We start from the raw sequence: 26,526 nt of genomic DNA, 5'->3' as shown, positions 1-26,526 counted from the left end.
TGAATTAATTAGGATATGGTTGAACATTCATTTTAAGAGTAGTTTGAAGAGTATTTTCTCTACATCTTCTTTTTCGTAAGCCGTGTCCAATCTATTTCAATGTTGTACATTTCATTTTAATAAATTATATCGAACGATTTCTCTAAAAGAAATGATTTCGCTGATAATTTATATGTTTAATGTTTAAACTCTTAGCTTTTGGTTTTCTGATATTTCGTAGTGGAAGTAAAATTTTTCGTTTTTATATTCTTTTTGATAGAAAAGTACACACTATTTGAAAAAATAATAATCGTTTTTTTCCACAATATCACAAGATTTAATATGCATTATTTTAGTTCAAAAAATGGGTATCTAGTTACAATATTATTTTTTAGAAAAATAAGATTTTTGTGCTGTTGTTGGATTGAAATTCACATTATAAGTCTTCTATAGGTTAAAAAATCGGTTTTAGATCAAAAACCTAGTATAAAAAAAAAGAAATTCTAGTACATTTGAATCAAAACAATTTAACAAATCGTAATATTTCAACCGCTTCCTTTGAATATAATTTAAATTTCAAGTTTACGTTGACCTAGGTCTATGTTGATCATAATGTAAAAATACAAAGGATATCTGAAGGGATAACAAATTATAAAGGACTCACAATTTCAAAATATTTACTGGTAAGTTTTGCGGTACTTTCTCGAAGCTGGCAGTTCTGCAATAGATATCCTTATGGTCCTTAGAACACCTGCACATATCTTGTTCTATATTTAGACACTTATAAAGAGTATCTTGCATAGAATCAACCCTTTTCGAGGCTAAAAACACCACAAAAAACAGCACGTAGTGCGCGCAAAAGCCCCGCATGCTGTCGTAAGGGCAGCGCGCACTTTGTCGCGACGAGCGATGTGTATATTTTTGATCTCTCCTCTACGTAGACCGAGGGACTACTGAACTCCGGCTTTGGCTTTGGCATGGCATGATAGAGAACGGGCCACCGATCGCCATATGACCGGTTTGCGGACTTACCACGCGTGCTTTCTTTGACTTCATCGACAACAGACACTTTCTTGCAGGGAGATTATATTATGCAGGATCGCGGATGAACCGCTACAATCACGCCGAAGACGATCAACCCGGTAGGAGACAGGGGATTTCATAATAAATCTGAATTATGTAGCTGAAACATTCTACATACAGAGTTATTTTACACCAATATGGAAATTATACAATACAAGTTATTCACAAAGATTTTTCGAGTATAAACTGATATTTTTTTCTCAATAAATCGTCTCCATTTTAATTTTTTTTATAACAAAATAATTTTTAAAAAAAAACTGATTGAAATTGACGTTTTTTTCTATTTCTATTTGACAAATTGCGTATTTATATTAATCAATAGATTATCTACAACGTAAATATCAAAATAAAAAGCGGAAGCTGCATTAAAAGAAATCCTGAAAAAATGGAGGACAAACAGATACCAAAATCAATCAAGGAACAAAACAAAAACTCTCCCAACAACTGTCGAACTCTTTCGACAAATGTAATACCGGTATAAATCGTAAATGACATAATAAATTATCGAAATAGGAGCTGCACCCCCAACTTACTTCAAAATTTTTAACTTTAACGGTGGGGGAAACACATATTTTCAGGCATAACACTCATTATCTTATGTATATTGAATGTCAATAATTATCCCATCATATCAGAATACGCGGTCATCTAGAGCAATAGCACATCACAAGTTAGGTTAAGTTAGGTTAGGTTGCGCCAATGATATAACAACTTGTCCTCCCGGCATACACAACTCAAAGGATGGATAAAAGAGGAGGGTGGTTTAGTAAAGTGAGAGTCCCACACAAAACTCACCGCATTGCACAGTCCACTGTGAGGACGGCATTAGCTTCCACCCCACTTCAGGGCAAAAAAAAAAGGTTAGGTTAGGTTACTTTATGTTAGATTAGGTTAGATTAGGTTAGATTAGGTTAGGTTAGATTAGGTTAGGTTAGGTTAGGTAAAGTAAGGTTAGGTTAGGTCAATCGTTGAAAGCTTATCGTAAAAAATGTATGTATTTCTCATTTAATATTATAGGTATCGAGGACGTGACAGTTAAACATATTTGTAATTTCGTTGATTCTGATTTCGATGCACACATTCAAAACGTGGGGCGAGTTTGACGTGATGCACGTGATAATATGCCAAAATATGGCCGCCGTGATTATTACATGGATGGTTACATCGCGAAATTTCTGTTTAGACGCCTAACCACATTGTTGAAAATTCATAATAAGTATTAAATGACTTTTTAATAATGAAATAATATTATCTTTTCCAACCGCTCCTTAGAAAAATATTTCGCCCACCTTAATATAACTTATTTTATCCCCTAAAAGGATCTGAAGGGTAGTAAAAAAGTTTGGGGGGGGGGGCACTTCTAAATATTCTCCAAATATTTCACTAAACTGAAATCTAGAACACACAAAAACAAAATAAATAATATTATATGTATATCAATTACCTTGTGATAATTTTTTACATAGGACAGACATCTCAGTATCTGCAAAATATATTGAAAGGTCTTCAATACGATAAACAAAATAAAACTGCATTAACAAACCATGAAATATCAAAAAATTATACATTCAATCATAAAAATTAAAAAATTTTTGATACGGAATCAATTCCAGGAAAAAGAGAAGTTTTAGATATGGTTGACATATAGCTGTCAATGATAAAAAAGAACTAAACAATGTTTATTTTTGTTTTAATACCTCCTATAAGTATTTTCAATAAATGATTACAATCTATGATAATTTTCCTCAGAATGTCTCTTTATGGCGATCTAAACGATCTAAAAATCTATTGTTAACTCTGGCCTTCAGATAGTAGTTTATAAACTATTTATCTCGTCAAAAACATTACATATTAAATAATCATACATCAAAAATTCATATTGTTCGAATGTATAATTTAGAAGATCTGATTTCGCAACTTTAAATGCCTATAACTCAGAAACGGGGAGTCGTATAAGAAAATTTATTTCAATGTCCTGGAACACTCTGTATAAATAACTAGTAACTGTAGAAAGTGCAGGGTAAAAATTAAGCTTACAATTTTTAACACTTTTACTGAAACCTAAACTGGTTTCAGTTTTTGATTAGTAGTTTTCTAACTGACCAGTAGTGTGTTGACTTATCAGAGGCAAAACCATTCTTTTCAACACTTTCGCTGCTGCCAATATCGGTTGGTATTGCTGATTTTCAGTTAGCTTACTGGTAAGTATGTTTTTACCTCTTAGTTGCAAAAAAATAGATTAAGATCAAGAAGAAATTCAGAAAATCATATGCAAAAAATCTTACCAAATACTCAAGCCCAAATTAACTTATTATCCTTCTGAGAAATTGTGGGATTTACTCGTTGAATATTTACAGTTTGCCAAAGCTTTTCGGTTAACTTTGGTTTTCAGAATTCATCGTTTCTTGTACTCGAAGCAAATCGAATGGCGATTATGTCTTAGATAATATACTTTGACGAGCTGTTTATGATTTAAGTACTGTTTAAAGAAGGTAAACAAGAAGCAGACATAAATGTTGATTAGAATTAAGTTGTATTATGCTATTAACAAAAACGAAATATACAAAAAAGAACGAAAACAAAGATAAATATATAAGATATCATTAGAAACATTAGGAGTTTGCCATTTCCGTAAAATTAAATAAGTGTGGCGGTTATTTCCGCACTTAATTGCAGCGATCATACTATCTGAACGTGAAATATATTTAAGGAAATTCAAAATTACTTACTTTATATAATTAAACTTTATTTGCATCGCTAACAATAAATTGTCATGAATAATTACAGGGTATCGCTTAGAAATACTACAGAATTCAATAAACGAAGGTGGCTACTTTAGTTTTGAGATGTGGCAACACTGATATGAATGTGTCAAATCTGACATTGACATCATAAAGTTTGACATATTAATGATGAACGTAGACAAAACGTCAAAACGTGTTGTCATATAAGTGATATTTAAGTTGTTTATAGATACTTGAAGCATTCGTCTTGGTGAAAAAATGGAATTAAATCGACGTGGATTAAACCAACAGTAATGTGCCGATTAACTTGCTTAAACTTTTGGTGATAAAGCATCGTATTTCATTGGTAGGATAAATTTTGTGCAGTGCAGCATACAACAAATGTGTGTGTAGTTGTACCACAAGCGTTGGTGCCAACTTTGTTCTAATGCTGAGTACGCGGGTCAAAAAACGATTTAGCGTGGCCAACGCCAACGTGGGAAGCAAAAAAATATTAACAAACTATAAACATTTTCTCATAAATCAATTTATCTGTTGTTGAAAATGAAAATCCGATCAGTTGTTTGTATATTTTTCACAATGTAGTGTCTTTTTTAATTCAATGGTGTATTAATTTGAATACAACTTTTATTTTTTCTCTTTTAACGACATTTGTATTTCTTCTAGAGTTTTACCCTTCGTTTCGGGTATTAAATACAGCGCAAATATCGACGTTACGAAAGTAACGGAAGCAAAAAAGAAAAACGGAGCGTATGGTCCAATATTAGAAGATAATAAATTAAATAGAACGTTACATAGTAACAACATTAGTCCGAAAAGAAATAAAAGCGCCATCATAGCTTTGGCTTTAATACTGGCAGAAAATAATTCTCCAAGCATCAAAGTCGGTATGACGCAACCGCCAAAAGAAAAACAAATTTGGTAAATAATAATCGCAGTGATCGGTAACCAATTGATTGCAGTTAAATCAAATTCCGGTATGAATTCGTCGACATAAAAATAAGTACCTAAAACGAATAAAATTACACAACAACCTAATATAGACGCGGCGAACAAATTTCGTCGTTTAAATTTATGTATGATAAAAGCTACTACACAGAAATTTAAAATCACTGCGGATCCACTATAAAGCATCGATGATACTTGTGGATTAACTGCACCTCCTATTTTTTCTATAATAAACTGCGTGTATTGGCTTAAAACAGACGGTCCGCAAAACTGTTGAGAAAATCTTAAGAATATCGCAACTATTAATGCTTTTCTATTACTATATATACTTATCAGATCTCTCCAACTACCCGATTCCGACATTTGTCGTTGAACGTCATTTCTTAATAATATAAAATCGTTTTCAACATTCTTTTTTCTCGTTAAAAACATCAACGATCTTTTAGCGGCTTCTTCGTTTCCTTTCATCAAATAAAAATACGGTGATTCCGGCATGAAAATAAAAAATATTATAAACAAAATTGGAATCGGTAGAAAAATATAAGACGTTGTACTAACATCGAAATAACTTCCGACTAGGTTTACAAAAAACTGTCCGGTTAGCATCGAAGAAGCTATGGCGTTCCCCCAAACACCCCTTACTTCAGGTGAAGCAACTTCGCCGATATACATAGGTAACGAACACCATAATAGAGCGCTAGAAATACCTGCGAAACATCTAGCTAAATAAAACGTATAAATATGTCTAGCAAACGCTGCAATCATTAAACTGATAGTTTGTGGTAATCCTACTAGAAGTAACGTTTTCTTTCTTCCCAATTTATCGGTCAAATTGAATAAAAAAAGACAGGATATAACCATAAAGGCAGGTTGGATTGTAGTTAATTGAGATGCCTCAGCTTCGGATATATCATAGTTCACTTTATCATTAACTAATTTTACAATGAAGGGCGATGTCCAAGCGAAACATACTCCATCTATTATACCCGCCAACGAACCTGGAAAAAAGAAAGTTTGAGATTGAAAAAATTCCTCAATTGAAAACGTTGTTGTATACTTCATAATTCGCTGCACATACATAAATTTTATCCCGTATCTTATACTTGTAAGGCTACATCTACACTGCATCTGTATTTCGCCAGATCCGATCCGATCCGAGTGCTCCTGGCCATCAGAGGCATGCCAAACACAAGAAATTTAACATAAGTGCCTACAATCTTTTTTTCCTCCGATTCAACAGCCGTTCGTTTCCAGATCAGTACTTGATACCCGACGCTACAAGTCTTCAGTAGGATGTTTGTTTCTAACAAAATCCAACCCAAGTTAAGACCAAATTACACACACGTCGGACGACGTCGGACTTGAGGGTCGTCAGATATCGGATCGAATCAGTTCGGGAGGAATACGGATCCAATGTAGGTGTACTCTAATCATAGTATGCACATAAAGCTTTCATTCAACGCTTTCCGTCACTATTATAGTGTGTAGCGGCTTAAAACGAACCTGTTTTTTCTCGTTCCGAAAACCATGTGTAACAGGAGCAACTTATCAATCTCTCAAGCTCTCGTTAAAATGAAGAAAACTCCAACTGAGTGCTATAAGTTCTTGCAAGAGGCCTATAGGGACGATTCTCCATCTCGTGCGCGTGTTTTTAAGTGGTGTAAACACTTTAGTGAAGGCCGGGAGAGAACTGAAGGTGACTAGCACCCAAGTCGCCCTGTGACTGTTTCATCTCCGGAAACAGTGACCAAAATCAACCAAATTGTGCTTGCAGATCGTCGAATGAGGCTGGATGATTGCCGATAAATAAACGATTAGGTTTTTACGAGGAATTACACATAACAAAAGTCTGTGCTAAGTTGGTGCCAAAAAATCTGACTCCTGACCAAAAATTCTTGCGTCAACGAATTGGCTAAGATTTCAGATTGGAAAGTTTAGAAAAAGATCTGCTTTGAAAGGGATCAGATTTGAATCGATGGAAGCGGAAAAGCAAAAACCGGCAGAGCTTCTAAAGGCGCTCACCAAAGAAGACTTCCAGCGCTGCTTTCGCTTTTCGCAACCAGTCTCGTTATTTAATAGCCAGACCTCGTATCTTCGTCTGCAAATGAAACTTAAGGAAAGAGTCGTTGTTTCGTTTCAAAAGTATAGTGGAAGATTCTGGTTTGATCTACAGTTATGAATCGATGCCAAAATCAAACTCATTTTGCTTAAACTAGGTTTATAAGACCTGAAGAATATCCATACGAATTCGCTTTTGGTCGTAAATGATGGTTCAGAGTGTCGGAATACAGTTTTTAACTCATTCATCGACTCCAGACAAACCTTGAAAGCAATGGTGAAAACTAAAAATTATTGAATTTGTTTTTTCTACTTATCGTCCATTGACGTAGACCATTGGTTCCCAAACTGTTTTCTTTCATAGACCACTTTCAAAATTTTGGTGGATCCGGTTAAGCTACATTACTACCCAATTCCAAATATCAAAAAAAATTGAGGATTAGATATCTATCTATAGAAACTTGCATTGTGAAGTCTCGACAACGGATTAACACTTTTTGAAAAAACAGGTTAGAATGGATTGCTTGATAAGGTTAATTATTTAATAATAAAATCAACTAAACCAATTTTCAATTAAATTGTAATTGATCGTGATGTGAGTGGGTATCAAACAAGCAAAGCTGGCCAATCGAAAAAGTTCTCCATCCAACTTTACTTTTTAGAAATCTATCAAATAAATTTACAAGGACCCCCGCTTACGATTTTTGACCCCCACTTTTACTCTCGCGCCACGTAGACCTCCGTCGACTCTCCCGTGGACCCCTGGTGGTCAACTGGTCCATTTTGGGAATCACGAACGTAGATCATGAAGCCGATCCTCTTATATTATTTTATTAGGAACTAAGCTATTTATATTATGTTTTTTTATATATTCGTGAGCAATTTCTTTATACAGTTTTCATAGCCAATTTTTATAGTCAATTTCTAAGGTTTTTTTATTTGTTAACAGCAATTAGAAATTTCGAACATTTTGGATATGAATAAAGTGTGAAAAGATAAGTTTCTAACTGCCGTAGTAGTTAATAAACAATCTGAAATTGTAATGAACACACCGACATAAAAAAGTAATCCAAACAATGAATTCAAATAAATTATATAAAGTGGTAGTTATGACATAGTTTAGTGAATAGTTAAGTCTTAGTGGATAGTGTGAGTGAATACTGATTAGTTGTATTTAGTGTTAGTGTATAAAAAAATGTAGTAAATAAGTAAAGTATATAAATCCACACCATTACATTTTTTTTAAGTATAAATGATGTGTAAAATTATTTTCGAACGTAATAACACACTATAAGCAGTAAAATCAAAATTTTTATAATAATATCGAATAATAAATCTTGTGTTACCATTTTTTTGAAACATTAAATCAAAAAAATCTCATAACACTTTGTACTAAATCTTTCATCAGTTCTCAAAAGGTTTGAATCAACTCAGAAAAAAAACTTTTTTGATATTCCTCGTATTTGTCGAAAACTGATAGTTTTTTTTACCAAATTTTACGTTGAGACATTCACGTTAAGGTAAGGAAAAAATAATATAAAAATAAATTTACTTACTAAGAAGAATAGCTAAAATTTGAGGCCAAACACATGCATCCTCGAAACCATTTTTGATATCAGTTTTTCCAGTTTGCTTCGGTTTTATCGTGATTTGCGTAGTTTGGGTCATGTTTAAAGTTAATATAACTCAATTATCCATTGTTCATAAACAATTGAACAAACCATTTAAATTATTTCATATTATATACGGATGAAAATCTTATATTTATTTCAAGATTACATAAAATTTTCCTAATAAAATAAAACAAATTTGAAAAGTCAAACAGATTTGTATTTAATTTGGACTTTACTTGTAATGAAAAACACTACAGGGTGTTCACCTAATTTACAAATAAATATCTCTTTATATTTCAAAATAACAAGAATGATTAAGAAATTAAGAAATCTATTGCACCCCAGCCAACATTCATTTTCCAAGGATTGTCTCAAAACTTAATAATACATTTCAGCACCATCGACTTCAGTTCTATACAGTAAGCTGCCAGGAGTCAAACATTGAGCTTCAAAAAATTTACAGTCTCTTTATTCACCTCTTTGGGTTCCTTGAAGTGTCCATCAAGAACGCAATCTCCTGTTAGAACTTTTAGTACATAGCTGGGGATTAATATTAGCCCTATTGTGTTCTTTCGATTATCCAATCTTTTCTTCATTAATTATAAACAATTTGTTCTAATTTTGTATTGGTGCTGATATCATAGAAGCGTTCTATCTCTCAAAGTGGTTTGTTCCGAGGCGATACACCCTCTTCCTATCTAGTAATGGTGTTTTTACTCCATTACTCCATTCTTTTTTGTTATTGTACTATAGTAAATTCAATTCTTTCCTGAAGTTAGAGTTTATGGCGTTAAATCTTGTGATATGTTATCTGATAAGTGAAAGAGAAGTAATATCGGTATTAATATTATTACGAATCTTTTGGCTTCCATTTTCCCCAGCAGCTCTCCAAGCACTTAACTTTTGTAGCATTGGGTCAAAGCTAGTATGAGAATGCACGCAATCTCTGAATTCACTTTGATGTGGTTACCTGGTCACCTCAGGGTACCAGCAATTAATAATTTGGATCAAGAGGACTACTCCTTGTGTAGGACTACAATCCATATATACAGCTCAATGGGCATAATAATCTTCAGGCTTGAAGTCGCTCTACAGCTTTCTTCCAATTATTTTAGTACATAGCCGCTTCACGTCTATACTTTCTAGACCATATAATACGAAATATCAATCCTTCAACTGTTTATTGAGGGCAAGATCAAAGGCCGAAGAGGGGTCGGAGGAAGCAAATTGTCTTGGTTGCGAAATATCAGACAAAGGACTAGCGTACACAATATACAGTAGTTAATCGGGATATAGAGAAATAAAGGAAAATCAAAACGTAAATTTGCATTAATGGATTGCATGAGAAGAAGAAGTTGCTTTCTAAATCCTCTTCACATGTTTGCATCTATTTTTTTGTTCTTTTCTTATTCGTTTCTGCTTTCCTTAATAGGGATCTTCGCTCAACTATCTGCGTTCATTCTAGCTTTGATCTCATAAACCCTCTCAGCTTGACCATAAATTAATTTGATCTCTGTGTTCGTTCTTCGTTTTCACTCAATCTTAATAGTCCTTATACTCCTTTGACGATTTCCCTGGTTTCAGTTTCTTGGTTTGTCACTCTCAGATATTTAAACTCCTGGACTTTACTCCCAGTTTTGCTCTGTTCTCACTTTTGATTGGTTGAAGTTATTCAAATTCCTTCCCATCTCCATATATTTGGTCTTTTTTTTCATTCTTGCATAGTCCATTTTCTTTTGCTTTCTTTTTAAATAGTAGAGACATTTTTTCCAGACCCTTTTTCGTTTTATTTGTATGAACTTATACCTGGGAATATTTTTGATAAAAGGTTAAACAACTCTGTTAATAGTTTCGACAGCTACTTCATTCTTGGTGTTGTTTAGTGTTATTTTCACCAAATGTACTATTTTTTTTAGGTATTCCTAGAGCTGCTGACGTCTGGAACGATATTTTATGGGTTTCCCAAAAAGTAATCAAACCATAATCAAGAAATTCAGAAATATGGAGGTCTGAAACAATCGAATAGATTTCTCATTCCACAAACTGGACCTAAAAGGTTTTTTTGTTAAGCAAAATCGAGCTAGAGAGAGTTATTGGCATGTGATTTAGACCCCGAAGAACAACTCATGACAGCTCTTGTCGTTTCTTAGTGCAAGACTGTCCATCGACATAGGCTACGACTACTTACATTAACTATTCTTAAAACCAGAAGAGGTAAGCCGTATAGTTCTTAGATCACTTTGTACAGTCATTGCTATCTGACTAGTAAACATTAAATTAAACTTTTAGCGAAGTTAATTCCTCAACATAATTGCCATCATTTTGACAGTGGTTCGTCTACATAATCCTGGGTCTTTTACTTTCACTCTCAGCATTGATTTTTTCGTAAATCTTACATTTATTACGTAGAAGTCTTTCAAAAAATAATACCCTCATTATATATTATACAAATTTTATTACTATATACTCACAAACTATTTTTATTAAATAATGGATGACATTCGCGACAATCGGTCATCTCAAATGAATGTTATAAAAACAAAGGATTGTTATTTGTATAGCAGACTAAATTATGTACATAATCAAATGTTAGCAATGTAAATCATAACATTTGCGTCAAAATGAAATATTTTCCTATTTACATTGAGATTCTGATAAGAAAATATATAGCTTCCTTAGAATTATTCATCAAAAATGAAAATACCATTGTCTAATACTTTAATGCATAATATATATTATTGCTTTTTTTAATTTATCTCGCTGCGTATTTCCAATTGAATTGAAGACTATGTGGATAAAGGGGTTTTCAACACAAACAATCCACCCACCATTCAATGGAGAAACCTTTGTTTGTTTCTGTAGTTTTTCTCTTTTTCACTCTTTTTTTATTTATTTGTTTTTCATTTCAGCCTATTGCAGTATACACCAATTTACCATCAACCACAATTCCAGCCATACCGAGGAGTATTTCCTATATTTCCATCCCTCGTATGAATAACACCTCTCTTACTTTTCCTTGAAAATATTTTTAGTACCATCCGCTACAATTCACCAACTGTTCAATAAGTTTCCTTGTTCAATAAGAATTTTTTTAGTTATCGTTACTTGGCATTGTATTAACATTAAAATCAAATCTAAAGATCAATTAGCAACTTACATGTCACACTCAACAACATCCTTAAATTTTGTAAATAAATTAAAGTATTGTTACGAAAGAAAAAGGCCGGTCCTGTCCAGCTACTATGGAATTTTAAAAATTCGGCGAATTCGCGTGGCGTCTTTCACTCGTTTGATGTTTATTTATATATATTCTTTCCACTAGCAGGCGATTTATTTACAGTTTTACTTCTAAATAATTTCTAGGAAAGTCTATTTATTTGTTTGCGTTGTTCTTCAAAAGTGGGCGGAAAACAACGGGGATTATTTTGAGAAATAGACAATAGTGTAAGTTTTTCAACGATGATTTAATTAATAACAATAAACAATGGGAATCTTGTATTCGTCTACAACTTTTGTATAAGTCATGTTTAAAGGATTCCTTTTTAATCAAGCGAATGAAAACGTTTTCCCAGAAGCTTTGGTCCAAACAATAAAAACTTGAAATTTCGATTTTATTTGTTGAATACGTTTTGTTGTATCACTGTCAACTGTCTTTGCTCTAAATCATACAAAAAGAGTCTCTCGACCTGACAATAATTTCACAAATAGTAAAAGATAAAAGCCTAGAGCTTGTGGCTGTTAAACCAAAAGACCAAACGAATCGAAAACCACAAAGACTTACTTAGAATATCTTCATATGTACCACTTTTAGATATTGTATGTGCAGATTTGGTTTTCTTCAGATGTTTTAAACGCTTTCGAATTGCTTTTATTATGTCCTGAATCCATCACGAAATTAAGAAGTGCTGAGCTGGATAAAGTAATTCAATGCTTCATCAACAGATTTTAGTCTTTGTTGAGTGATAATAGGAAATTATAAAGCTAAAAGGAAAAAAAGTTTTTTTTGTCCGCAGAGTGGAAATGCCTGTGGATTTTGAACTTCTATAGGTCGTAATGTTCGAGAATGACTTGATTATGTTAGAAAACTCGGAAGAGCATTTGACATGGTAGTATCGAGGTAACAGAGTCAGGTAGGCGACCTTTCTTCTAAGCTCTAAGCTGTCCAAGTTTCTGTTCAACTGTGAATTAACTACAAGTCGAGTTACTTGCTTCTGTGTGAGCAATATTCCAAAGATAGACTAATCTACGCCTTGTAGAGGATTAGAAACTGTTGCGGAGTATATAGCTTTTTGGTCTAAAAGAGGCCTCCACGTTTTGTGAAACTGCCTTGACTAAATCGCCCACGTGACTATGCCAGATCATATTGCTTACACCCAATAAGGGAATTTGCAGTGATGGTGATATTTTATGTTCAGGCAAGATCAATCTGAGCGGCAGTACTAGCCTTCTAGCCTTCTTTGTAAAAGAAGCAGCCTGCGTCTTTACTGCAATAAACTCCAGAATGTTTTCAAGATCGGTGGTGGTGGTGATCTGTTACTGTCTACGAATTTGGGTATTAGCCTAGTTTATTGGGTCGGTTGATTTTAACGACGACTTCAGGGTGCTATCGTTAAGTAGATCGTTGATGTACAGGAGACAAGGGAAACACCAGCGTTGACCTCAAACCTTTCTGAGTTGTGTCCATCGATAACGACCTGGATAGATCGGTCTTTAAGAAAGATACTAAGTGTGAAAATGAGACAATTTGTGATATATCTCCTAGTATTCCAGCAGTTGATGATGTGACTTGACGTGGTGTATCTTCATTATAGGCAAAAATTTAATAACCATATGTTTTATAAGGAAGGCCAGATTAATACATCCCAACTTTTGGTAATTGAATTTATTTAAATATATATAATCTACTATCTACTTTGTTCTAAAGATTTTGTATTTAAAATATTGGAATCATCTCTCGAAGTGTACATACGATGATATTATAGCATCTACTGTACTATATAATAAATAAATAAATAAATAATTTAATAAAAATAAGAAACATATTATCAGATATAACGTATGTTGCAATAGTTTTGGAAATTTAGAAAATTTGGAATAGTTTAAAAATAAGTTGTAAAATGGCTTCGTAAACAAAAAATTATTGATTTTCTTGATATCAGTAATACAACTCCTTTTTTATATCAGTTGGAAATATAAAAAGGATTTATAATTTGGTTGGACAGATCCTTAAGCCTGACGTGGTTCGCATTTTTCAAAACCAAAATATCCCACGCAACAACATTTACCGTCCAAACTCGTTTGGGATTGCCTAGAAAAATTATAGGAGCTAGGCAAGAAAAATAAAGTTCGTTAAAAGCTGGTGCAGACAAGATCTTCATGGGACCCGAACCCTTCTATGCTATAAGCTGCAGAACAATGGAAAAAGCACTAGAAAAAAAGGTAAATAGGAGCAAAACCAATCATTGGGACAACCTACAACTGATGAAATGGACAAAGACGGTAGTTAAGAGCAAAACCAATTATTGGGACAACCTACAGCGGATGAAATAGACAAAGAAGGTAGAAAGGAGCAAAACCAATTATTGGGACAACCTACAGCGGATGAAATAGACAAAGAAGGTAGAAAGGAGCAAAACCAATTATTGGGACAACCTACAGCGGATGAAATAGACAAAGAAGGTAGATAGGAGCAAAACCAATTATTGGGACAACCTACAGCGGATGAAATGGACAAAGACGGTAGTTAAGAGCAAAACCAATTATTGGGACAACCTACAGCGGATGAGATAGACAAAGAAGGTAGAAAGGAGCAAAACCAATTATTGGGACAACCTACAGCGGATGAAATAGACAAAGAAGGTAGAAAGGAGCAAAACCAATTATTGGGACAACCTACAGCGGATGAAATGGACAAAGACTGTTCTAGGAAAATATATCCAGATAAATTTGTCAATCTAAATAAGAACAATCTACGAATACTAGGAGTTCGCCTTAACATACCCCTGTAGATTTTGTTGCACAGAGGACGAAACCTCTTTCCACATTCTTTCGAAGTGTTAAACACTGAGGAGCTCCAGGGCTCTCCACCTGGGAGCGCTCGACATAGAAGATGAAGATCTCTAGCAATTAAAGTCATCCCACATTCTAGACATTGTAAAAGGTGTGGGATTAACAGATCAGCTGTAAACACTGGATTCTTCAGTATCGCAGCAAGAAAGGGGGACGCAATAGATCCTTTGGATCTCAGTGTATACAAGACCCCAAATCTGTATATACATACAACATTTACCGTGCTATAACTGAATGTGAAGAAGGAATACCATGTCTAAATCCCATAAAAAATGAAAAAACAAGAATTTTTAACCAAGAAAGTCTGATGAGAAGATCAAAAGACAGAGTCTGGGATTCCCTAAGGAAATTACCGCGTAAATATAAATTCAAGGAGGTCGAGGTTAAATCAATTAGCACGAATACAGTTTTCAACTAAGGCGGATACATTTTACGAATGGAAAGATTATTGTTATGAACGATAAAAAATACTTCACAATTACCAATTCGGAGATGAAAGGAAGCGATGGTTTTCAAACTAACAATATAGAAGATAATGAAAAACATAAAGAAAAAGCAAAATTCGATGACAAAGCTCTGATCTGGTGCGCGATTTTGTCAAGAGGGATCTCCAGACAGACAGATTTACAATTGTCTCACTAAATTAAACGATCCTGAGCCTTCCCAATTTACCCAGGGCTCGTCAAATTAACGATTTTTGGGCACTTTCATCAGGCAAAATGTATGAATGAGGTAGTAGAGTTTTTAGAAAAAATCGTGAAATAGAAGTTCGTAGAAAATGATGTTGAGGAACACAGCCCCTTCCATTTAGCTCAAGTTATTAACTTTTTTAGAGAGAGAAATATAGATAAATGGTTTATTGATAAAAGATTGTTCAAATTTGTAGACAAAAGCTTGTAAAAAACTAAGAAACAAACGTACAATTATCTAAATAAAGACACAAATAAGTCGTTAAATGGCAAATAAGAAAAGATTAATTGATTTATTGATATTTTGTGCCAAAACTATCTTGACATACGTTACATCTAAAACAAAAATAAAAGTAATAAACTCTTCCGACCTTGCTCCTTGTGATTATTCTCATTTTTATACGGAAACGAAAAGATTTTTAAATATGGAAGAAGTTAAAGCGACAATAAGGACCTCGAAGACTATTTTTAACAAAAAAAAAACGTCGAATGATGTAGAGTATGGAATGTGTTGTTTTGTAAAACTAAAAACTTTAATAATTATGTGAAATATGTATTCAAGAAACCAAGATGATCAAATATCTCAAAATTCCAATGAATTTTTGTTTTCGTTCATTTATTGATACAATCAACTTCATTGTGCTTAATCATCCTTCAGTTTTTTGCTTAAATGACTTTTGAATTTCTTCCAAAGTTTTACCTTTAGTTTCCGGTACTAAATAAAGTGCGAATATAGACATAACGAATGTAATTGAAGCGAAAAAGAAAAACGGAGCGTACGTTCCAACACTAGAAGTCAATAAATGAAATATCATATTAACTGCGAATAAATTGATACCAAAAACAAATAATGACACCATCATGGCTTTAGCTTTAATACTAGTAGAAAATAATTCGCCAAGCATCAAGGTCGGTATGACTGCACCGCCATATGAAAAAGTAAATCGGAAAGAAACAACAGCGGTAAGCGGTAACCAACTAATCGAATTTAAATCAAGCTCAGGTAAGTATTTATCTACATAAAAATATGTTCCGAAGACGAATAATATCAAACTACAACAACATAAAGATGAAGCGTAAAGAATTTTACGTTTGAATCGATCTACTATGAAAGCTACTGCGAAAAAATTAAAAATAAGACCGGACCCGCTGTAGAGTATAGAGGAAACTTGCGGATTTAATTTACCTCCCGCTTTTTCAAGTATAAATTGCGTGTATTGGGACAAAACTGAAGTTCCGCAAAACTGTTGAGAGAATCTTAAAAAGAATGCAATCAAAACAGCTTTTCTATTACTTCGTATATTAATCAAATCTTTCCAGTTACCCGATTCAGACATTTGACGATTCACATCGTTTTTCAATTTAATCAGATCATCATCTACATTCTTTTTTCTCGTTAAAAACATCAACGATCTTCTAGCGGCTTCTTCGTTTTGTTTCATCAAATGAAAATACGGTGATTCCGGCATAAACGTGAAGAATATAAAAAATAAAATTGGTACTGGGAGGAAAATATAAGATGTTGTGGCAGCATCGAAATAACTACCGATTACATTCACGAAAAATTGCCCTACGAATACTGAAGAAGTTAGAGTGGTTCCCCATACGCCTCTAACTTTCGGAGAAGCAACTTCTCCTATGTACATAGGCAGCGAACACCACATAAGAGAACTTGCGATGCCGGCAAAACCTCTAGAAACATAAAATACGTAAATGTTTTTAGCGAAAGCAGCGAGCAGTAAACTTATTATTTGAGGTATGCTCATCAACAGTAAAGTTTTCTTTCTTCCCAATTTATCTGATATGTTGAATAAAAATAGACAGGAAACAACCATAACTGCCGGTTGGATCGTAGTTAATTTTGAAGCTTCATTTTCGGTAATGTCATAATTCACTTTATCTTCGACTAATTTCACTATGAAGGGTGATGTCCAAACGAACAAAACTCCATCCATCATACTTGGTAACGAACCTAAAAAATATAATAATCACTGTGAGGAATTTACGTCCAATAATAGTATACTAATTAATGAATGGTAATGTAGGTCATAACTCACACAGTTTGTGTAAATCATCAAGTCAGCTATGACCATCAGAGGCGGATCCAGGGACGATAAATAAATATCCATAGTAATTATTAATAAGTATTATTATTTTATAAAATGTATCACATGCTCTATTTGTTTCATTATAATTATTTTTTAAAAGTATGTCAAAGTTTTAATAAATTCCGCTTATACCATATAGGGTGGCGAAAAAATTAACACCAATAACTATCGTCTTATTACATTATTACCAATCTTTTCGAAAGATAAATGAAAGACTAGTGAAAAACCGTCAATTACCTTCTCTTTCTGAACATGAAATCTTGTAAGCTCAATAATTTAACTACCTACAATATCAACATATTCTCTGCATCATCCCTAGACCTTTCAAAAATAACGTTTCTTCTTGCTCTGCAAACCAGACCTCCACAGTTTTTATTACCTCCTCGTTGGAAGAAAATTTACGACCTTTTAAACTTTTTTTAAGTTGAGGAAAGAGATAATAGTTGGACGAAGCCAAATCTGGTGAATAATGGCAACATGAGATTTGTGTGCAGGGGAGTTGTCCGAAACACCTTTGGATAGCTTTCCGCGTCTTTTCTCTTTAATTTTTTTTGCGTAGAGTGGTCAGTAATGTCGAATAGTAATCTCCAGTTATTGTTCTACCCTTATCCAAAAATTTTCCAGCAGATTTTTGGACACGAAATTTCTTAGGTCTTGGAGAACCAGAGTGTCGCCATCCATCGATACAATAGTAACAATTCGGTTTAAGAAGTCTACATTGTTTTCAAATCGAGCACAGATCGACGCGATGCTTCTAGATTTGCACGCTTTTGGTCAACATTCATTCATTTGGGGATCCAGTTTGTAGCAATTTTTCTCATGTCCAAATTGACTATGACTATATGATGAACGCGTTAGTATGAAATATTCAGTGCTTCAGATATCTGCCATGAACTGCATCGATATTTTCAGGCACTGATCCCGATCGGTCATCATCTTCAATGAAAAATACTTCTTCTGAAGCTTGCAGTCCAATTTTTCACGCATACGAAGGACATTGATCACCAAGGTTATCAAACATATCTTCGTAGAATTCCTTACCTCTTAACCCTTTTAAATGCAGGTACTTGATGATGTTTTCTGTTATTAATGAAATATATAGCTCACTTGACAATAAATTTCAAGCGATATCAGTTTTTTGTAATTTCGCTGAATTCAAATGTGGTCGTGTCTAGCGAAGAGCGTTTGAGTCCACCAAGAATAACCTCCCTCGCGAACAAACATTTCCCAGAACTTACTGACACGGTTCGAGCAAAATGAGTCGATTTTTTTATGAAACTTGGATCCACCATCAAAAAAATAGTCAAGACATTAGATTGTAAAGGGCGAACCGTCTCCGAAAAATACAAAGATGGTTTCATCGGGAAAAGTGGTGTCCACCGTTTTTTTGGAATAGTCGTAAAATACTGTGTTAATCGACTAGGTTCCACCAATAATTTCTCGCCAATTTAAAGGAAGAAACTACAAAAAATTGATCGCATTTAAAAAAAAAGTGTTTTACATCAAAATAACGCATCTTGATCATGAAATTATGATTAATAAACTAGATTATTATGTTATCCGAGGTGTTCCTTCAAATGGTTTGTATCTTACCTTGAATTTAGAAAATAACTGGTAAGCGCTAATTGTAAAATTTCGAGTAATTCACCAGTTGGTAGTGAGGTATCTCAAGGCCAAATTCTTTTTTTGGTATTCATTAATGTTGTTTCAGACTTACGAATTAATGGTAAATTCACTTTATTTGCTGTTCACACCACTATTAAATCCTGGTCTAATGCGAACAGGCTCTATTTAAACTATGGATCAGGATCTGAATGTTTGGAAACTAACCCGGATCACATCATTGTTCATGGTGATGGAATTAATCGGGTCGTCGTCATATGGTATGATCCTTTCTACTCTGGTAGACCAGTAGGTAAATGCGATCAGCTGACTGATATCTTCATTTTTCTATTACTTTTATTATTTATTCTCCTTAAATGGCTGTCTACTATCAAGTCTAATAAGCAGCATAATTGATAGGTTACTAAGATTTACAACTGATTGACTTACCTATTTTATGTTAAATTTTCCCACCAATAAACCTTCTCCCGACAAAGTTAATTCTAGTGGGAAAACTTCCTTGGCGGGAATCTTTACATTTATTCCTTGACTACTAAATTATAGAGTAAGCAATAAGGAAACGGCCTCTTGTCCCTATTTAATCTGTTCTTAGGTTGAGCAATTTCAATTATAACTGGCAGCATGATCGGCAATATTCGATTTTTCGGTTTTTCCATATTTCAAATGAGCTAAATGCTCTTTAAACCGGACATTACTGGATCTTTTAGTCTGTCCAATATACTTCCCGTTCTCCACTCTTTTCCAAATTTGATATTTATCCTTCGGATTACCCAACAATTGTTTTAATGTATCGTTGGATTTATAAACCAGTCCACTCTGTTAAATACTCCTCCCAATCCCTTTGTATAAACGGCATAAAGAGCAATTTTTTCTTGTTTTTCATTTTGGAAATAATAGAGATGTCTCAAATCTATGTCAATCAATGTACCTGCACGGATATTTTGAGTTGAGTTCCGAAATGAATTGACTGATTTGCTTTTCAAAATGACTCAGAAACAGCTCAGCCTCAAACTGTCGACTTGTTCAAAGAATTCGTTGTTGTACGGGAAATAGTTTTGCTCCTTATATATTTTTGTTAACTGTGAATATCTTTTATTAGTGGTATAAAACAAGTAATTCGAGTTAATTGTAATCAAATTTACCTTCAGTCTCTGAAGACGAAAACTTTATTATCGAAACGCATGTCAGACAGTGTAATTGTGAGTGTTGGTGTAGTGAATTCGGTATGAATATCGCCAACGGTTCCAGAAATTTCAATAAATTCGTATGAGTGCTTATTATTTGTCTGCGAGTATATTTCCAGTTTCTGATTTTTCTCGTAGAAGGAAAACTTTGAGAAGCGAAGTTTCTGATTATTACGTTTAATTAAGTAAAGTAAGTTTCCATCTTATAAGCCGGTTTTTTTTTCTTATTAATGATTGTTGATAATTGTTTTTAAGATAAAAATAAATATTATTTTTAAAAAAACAGTGCCGGAAACTGAAAGTTATCAATTTCAGATAAAAGTGCGTTTTTTATTCACATTGTTTTGTTAAATTTATTATTAATAAACAATTAAAAATACCCATGTACACTTAATATTTTATTTCAATACAAAAGAAAACAATTCGTGGTTTTTAAAAAGAATCAAAGGTTATCAACGCCGTATTTTCTAATCTAAATTTATCACAAAAATACTTTACTATTAAAAGCGTTTTTTTTTAATATTTTTCTATAGAGAATTATCTAAAAACAAAGCAATTAGGACCGTTACAATCATATACTAGAAATGCGAATATATTTAAGAATCCTTATTAAACGTTTCTCACTGGAAAATTTTTTCATTTAATTAGAAAATTGAATAAAAATGCTACCAAACCGATAAAGCTGGAATTGCATACTGAGCTTCATACGCACATGCTTTTGATAATCCACGGACTTAACTGTTGTTTATCCTTCAACGAATGACAAAATCTTAGTCAGGTGGTAATATATATAATAATAAGAAATAAACTCACCCACTAGAATAGCTAAAATTTGCGGCCAAACACATCCTTCTTCGCAACTATGTTCAGTGTGCTTCTTTTCAGTTTGTTTTGAAATGTTTATCGAATTTTTTTCCATTTTTATACTTAAATGTGACCAATTAACGATATTCAACTATCCATTTTTCACAACAAAAATCAAATAAATCGTCTAAAATATTTTTTATACAACAATTATCTAATTTATTTTAGGAAGATTTAAAGCTTGTTTGAAAAAGTTGAATAAATCAAAATCAATATTTATTTTAGTTGAGATTACAACAAACAATGGGACGTACAAAAAAGAATTGTTCACTTGTTTTTTAAATGTTTGGATAAACTTTGACATGCATTATTCCATTACGAACCCAACAGTACATCGGATTAATATTATAAAAAGTATGAGTATGTATACTCCATACAATTGACCTTAAACTTAACGTCATACCGAAATAAATTAAAATCAAAGTCATAATTTTGTGATGGCTAACTGTTACTTCATAGTTCATTATTTAAATATTTTTTTCCTACTATAGGGGAGCAAATATTTCGATAAATATCATCAACTTTTTATCTACGACTTTTTAGCTATTGACTTGATGTCATAAGCATAATGTAATAAGGAAAATAAGGTTATGTTATATAAGATAATATATAAAAAATAAATTTGGAAGGAACACTAATTTAAATCAAAATCATACACGAAGAATTTGATAATAGTGAACTTTAAAAAATTGTTTTTATGATGCCATTGATATAACGTGCTATTTTTACATGTAATCGGAGTAGTAGACACTGTTTATTCTTCAAAATACTTTATTGAACAAAAATTTCTTATTTTCTGTTAAAAAAATTAGACACTTACCTTAAAATAATGGTAGATTCACAGATAAAACAATTTCGATCAATAACTTTTTTATTAAGTAGGTGATCGGCGAACCAGTTGGTTCAATCTGATAATTATAAATATTAATATTCAATAATCTATTGTATCCGTAAACTTTACTTTGTAACCGACATGAATTTCAAATGAAAATTAAAATTCATATCAACCCCACTCTCAACATCCTAATGTTAATACTCATTAGAACTATAAAAATGTAAATTACTTAATAATTAGTTTTTTACTCCTACTCATTCTTATCTTTAAGTAGTTGTCTCCCTAAGCTTAATTTGCAAACATTTATTTGATATACTTAATGTTTCGTTATGTCAAATTTTTATTGCGTTCTCAACCAATTCTTTTTTTTTTCTAAACACGTTTAATAAACTTTTCGAAATTAAAGCAAATTTTTATTTCAATATTATATTATTCGTACAATCATTAGGAGTTATCGAAAAATATTATTTTCAACACGTTTTAACTGGTAAACGTGTTATATCACATATTTACGAGTTGACTTTAAAATATCATTAATACTATTAAAACAACAATTTTTAACATTTACAGTCAAAGGAGAAGAAAAAATACAATCGAAATTGAACAAATCAACATTTTTCTCATTCATATTTATATATAATTTAAAATTGATATCAGATCATTATTTGTGTGATATTGTATACACAATTTTGTTTTGCGCCATCTATTTATCAAACTTGAAAGCTTTTAATCCCATGAAGGGAAACACACAGATTATAATAGTTGAATTATAATTGTATTTTGTATACTGTACCAAATATAATATAATCAAATTAAATTTTAATTCAAATAAATGAAAAAAATAATGATATATGCTAAAAAATTCTACATCTGTCTATTGTAATAGTGGTACCATCTAGTATTTGAAACTGAAACTATCAATAAAAAATTTTAGTCGTAACATGTATTATAATTAATGAGTTACAGATTATCTTATATTCTATTGACTATTGTTCGAATTTAAAATTCAGCAATTGATTTTAAAACTTTTTTTATTGGAGGCTGCATAACCAGGCAGAATATATATAAAAAAGAAGATAACGGTAGGTTAACTAAGTTGACATTAATGACATTTAGCATGATATCATTCACGGCTTATAGGTTTTATCGTCATTAATTTTTGTAATGAGAAGGTGAAAATCCCTGTATTACGGCTTATAAATTAATAAATACCTTAAACGAATAGACTCATATTATTCCAGTATATATAGACTAATATGGAGGCATACGATGTAATCGTTAACCAACCTGTTGTGATAGATAATGTGAGGCTAATAGAACCACAGTTTTATATTATTATTTCAAAATCATTATTTTAGGGAACTGGTGTTATTAAAGCGGGATTCGCCGGCGGACAAATCCCAAAATGCAGATTTCCCAACTAGTAAGTGCCTTATATTTCAAACACCAGGTATTAATATGCAAATTTCCAGTGTGGGAAGACCTAAACATACAAGAGTAATGGCAGGAGCTTTAGAAGGAGACTTGTTTATTGGACCTAAAGCTGAAGAACACAGAGGATTGCTATCGATTAAGTACCCTATGGAACATGGTATAGTTACAGATTGGAATGATATGGAAAAAATTTGGAGTTATATTTACAGTAAAGACCAACTCTCTACCTTTTCTGAAGAACACCCCGTATTACTCACGGAAGCTCCTTTAAATCCTAGGCCAAATAGAGAAAAGGCAGCTGAAATTATGTTTGAAACTTTTAATGTACCTGCCCTGTTTATTTCCATGCAAGCAGTACTTAGTTTGTGAGTAATAATACATGAAAATAGTATAATAATTTGACAGAATGAATATCATTTGAAAAACCAGCAGGAATTACTTTTGATATTTTAATTTATACATTGAAAAATCAGTAGAAGCTGAACACTGCTTACATTTTTCCCTGAAAGTTGAATTAAGAAAAACCTTTTAAAGATGATTAATTGTTTCAGGGTGTTGTTGAAAAATAAACTACCCCATCAAAATTAACATTATTTGTTAATTGACTTAAATTTTGCATAAAACAATTGAATTTCTTTAAATGGCTCAATTTCATCTCTGTTCGACATTTCTACATGGAATAAAGTTTTTTTCAAGAACCTACCTATGCTTTTTGCAAATCTAATGACTAATTTATATAAAAAATCTCAAGAACTATTGCAAAAAGGAGATCATCATCCTATCCACTAGCCAAGCAGCCATTAGAAGTTCCACTATCACAAAATCCAAACTAGTTTTGGGATTGCCTAGAAAAATTGAACGAGCTTGGCCAATTGTAAGAGTTTGAACTTTATGGTCAGCTAGCAGCCCTGAACTCAATCTTATGGATTTGGGATATAGGGACTGTTTTGAATCTGCCTCATAATTCTCAAGAGCTATCTGTATCTAAGTTATTGAAAGATGAGAACAATGGAAGAAATGAGATTTGAGGCATTGAATGGAAGGGTCTCAATATTTATATTAGAACCATGAGTCATACCATTCAGTTCCTTTGTAAAAATTTTAAGTTAATTGTAATTAAAAATGCTCAAGAATTTTCTGAAATAACCTTGAATCAATTTTAGTCAGCTAGCAGCCCTGACTTCAATTCTATAGAGCCTCTTTGGGATGATAAATTATGAGACAGATTCATCTCATAATTTATATGAGCTATCTATATGTAACTCATCGAAAAATATTAAGTTTTTAACTACAATGAAAAAAATGAGATTTGAGGCATTCTCAACCACTTTCTAGCTGTAATCAATGCCAGAGGAAGAAAGACTTGCTTTTTAGATTTTATATCAAATTCTTTTTTTGTTATATTTTTTCTCCATTAGAAAATTGGAATATAAAAAGACATGTCCTAATTTTTTTGGAGAGTATACAATAAGAACCCCTATTTAAAACTTTTGTACTATTGTGAAAATTGATCTAAAATGTTTTCTAGATATTCTACTGGTAGAACTACTGGTGTAGTACTAGATTCAGGGGATGGAGTAACTCATTCTGTGCCTATATATGAAGGATTTGCACTTCCTCATAGTATTATGAGATCAGATATTGCAGGAAGGGATGTATCTAGATACTTAAGGTACTACAAACAGCGAACTCTCATATAATAAAAAAAACCGATTGTTTCTATTTTCCTAGGTTGCTTTTGCGTAAAGAAGGTATTATATTCCGTACAACAGCAGAATTTGAATCAGTTAGAACATTAAAAGAAAAAGCTTGTTACTTATCGAACAATCCAATAAAAGAGGAATCTGTTGAAACTGAACAAATCAATTATACACTTCCGGATGGTTCTGTTATAAAAGTAGGTCCAGCTAGATTCAGAGCGCCTGAAATTCTATTCAAACCTGATATGATTGGTGAAGAATGCGAAGGAATACATGAAGTTTTACTCTTTTCTATTAAAAAGTCTGATTTGGATTTGAGAAAAGTGTTGTTTAAAAATATAGTTTTATCTGGTGGTTCGACATTATTCAAAGGATTTGGGGATAGACTGCTTTCAGAAATAAAAAAGATGTCTCCAAAAGAAACACAAATCAAGGTGAGTTAGATTATTTTCAATACATTTAACAAAAATGAAAGAACTATATTTCAGATATCTGCTCCTCAAGAAAGGTTGTACTCTACTTGGATAGGAGGTTCCATTTTAGCATCACTAGATACATTCAAGAAGATGTGGGTCTCAAAACGAGAATTTGACGAGGAAGGACAAAGAGCTATACACAGAAAAACATTTTAGTTCTTGAACTCAAGGTTATTGTGATTATATAACTTCCTAACTTATTTTCCACTCAAGTTTATTACTTCATTAAGATATAAAATTATAGATAAATAATAATTTCTAATTTATTTATATAAGTTTATTTTTCATTTTGTGTTGTCTATGTAGTTTTTTTATTAAATATGTATTTAAACTTTTTGCACAATAATATGCAGCTTTATAGCTTCTTTTTAAAAAAAATATATATTACAGTTTAATCATGTTTGTTTAAGATTTTAATATCTCTGGCGAAGGGAATTGTGCAAAAAAATAAAGAATCAGTCATACTGGAATGAAAAATAAGGATGGTGGCAGACAAAAAATAATACTAAATAATTGAAGAAAAACGCCAATAAACGATAGTCAGAAACTTAAAAGGTCACTCCGAAAAATCCCTTTGGAACTGTAATACATCCAGGTATAAAATGCATTAAGATCTAACTAAGATGCATTCACTTGATTATAGTGAACTACCATCTGAGAACCTGATGAGATTAGGTTTAGCAAAAGTAACAGAAATTCTTTGAGGGGAAGAAGAAACTAAATACAAAGTCTATTTTCAGTGTCGTGATACCTTGTAACCTGGTGAACCAGTTCACCAGTCAAATGGCCGACGATAGGAATAATGCAACCACCTGCCCTTATTTAAATTAAAAATAAACAAAAAAATTCTCCAAAAAAACACAAAATATAACTCCAAACTGAGACGAATCGTTTTTACTTAAACTAGAGCTGTCTATTCGTCTTCTTCTGATCCTTGGTCATCCGCTTTTTGTCCTTTCAACCAGAACAGCACAACGTAATCACTAAAACTACAACCCTGTAGAGGAGCAACTCCTATATCAGAGCTAACTTCAACAAACCTTCCCATATAAACTTACAAAGGACCTTTTTGAATGGATTTTTAAAGCCATAGTTTTAGTGGTGGTGAACAATGTGTCC

At 32.5% G+C, this 26,526-nt stretch overlaps 3 protein-coding genes across 5 annotated transcripts; 1 reads left to right on the top strand and 2 right to left on the bottom strand.

Moving 5' to 3' along the window:
• Positions 1-3,578: 3,578 nt before the first annotated feature.
• LOC130449771 (facilitated trehalose transporter Tret1-like) lies at positions 3,579-8,550 on the bottom strand. The gene is made up of 2 exons (XM_056787769.1): positions 8,369-8,550; positions 3,579-5,752 (listed from the first exon to the last, which is right to left on the bottom strand). The coding sequence occupies exons 1-2, from the start codon at positions 8,478-8,480 to the stop codon at positions 4,434-4,436; spliced, it is 1,431 nt and encodes a 476-aa protein (XP_056643747.1). The 5' UTR covers positions 8,481-8,550; the 3' UTR covers positions 3,579-4,433.
• A 4,742-nt stretch (positions 8,551-13,292) lies between these two features.
• On the bottom strand, positions 13,293-22,199 carry LOC130449809 (facilitated trehalose transporter Tret1-like). 3 transcript variants are annotated; one of them, XR_008910503.1, is made up of 4 exons: positions 21,783-22,139; positions 20,912-21,089; positions 14,318-17,155; positions 13,293-13,897 (listed from the first exon to the last, which is right to left on the bottom strand). XR_008910503.1 is itself a non-coding variant. In XM_056787828.1 (3 exons), exons 2-3 carry the CDS (start codon positions 21,015-21,017, stop codon positions 15,831-15,833), a joined length of 1,431 nt encoding a protein of 476 aa, XP_056643806.1. In that variant the 5' UTR covers positions 21,018-21,089; positions 21,783-22,199; the 3' UTR covers positions 13,293-15,830. The 3 variants fall into 3 exon arrangements, 2 of the variants coding, with proteins under 2 accessions (XP_056643806.1, XP_056643807.1); XM_056787828.1 differs by having other exon boundaries at positions 13,293-17,155; positions 21,783-22,199; XM_056787829.1 differs by having other exon boundaries at positions 13,293-17,155; positions 20,912-21,024; positions 21,783-22,140.
• Positions 22,200-22,898: 699 nt separating this feature from the next.
• LOC130449724 (beta-centractin) lies at positions 22,899-25,917 on the top strand. Its single transcript, XM_056787700.1, has 6 exons — positions 22,899-23,101; positions 23,156-23,220; positions 23,270-23,596; positions 24,760-24,903; positions 24,963-25,365; positions 25,420-25,917. The coding sequence occupies exons 1-6, from the start codon at positions 23,054-23,056 to the stop codon at positions 25,561-25,563; spliced, it is 1,131 nt and encodes a 376-aa protein (XP_056643678.1). The 5' UTR covers positions 22,899-23,053; the 3' UTR covers positions 25,564-25,917.
• Positions 25,918-26,526: the final 609 nt, after the last annotated feature.

This window comes from Diorhabda sublineata, chromosome 10, assembly GCF_026230105.1.
Source record: "Diorhabda sublineata isolate icDioSubl1.1 chromosome 10, icDioSubl1.1, whole genome shotgun sequence".
NCBI classification, from domain to species: domain Eukaryota; kingdom Metazoa; phylum Arthropoda; class Insecta; order Coleoptera; family Chrysomelidae; genus Diorhabda; species Diorhabda sublineata.
Note: the sequence above shows the minus strand (reverse complement) of the source record. Positions and strands in the feature narration are given on the sequence as shown.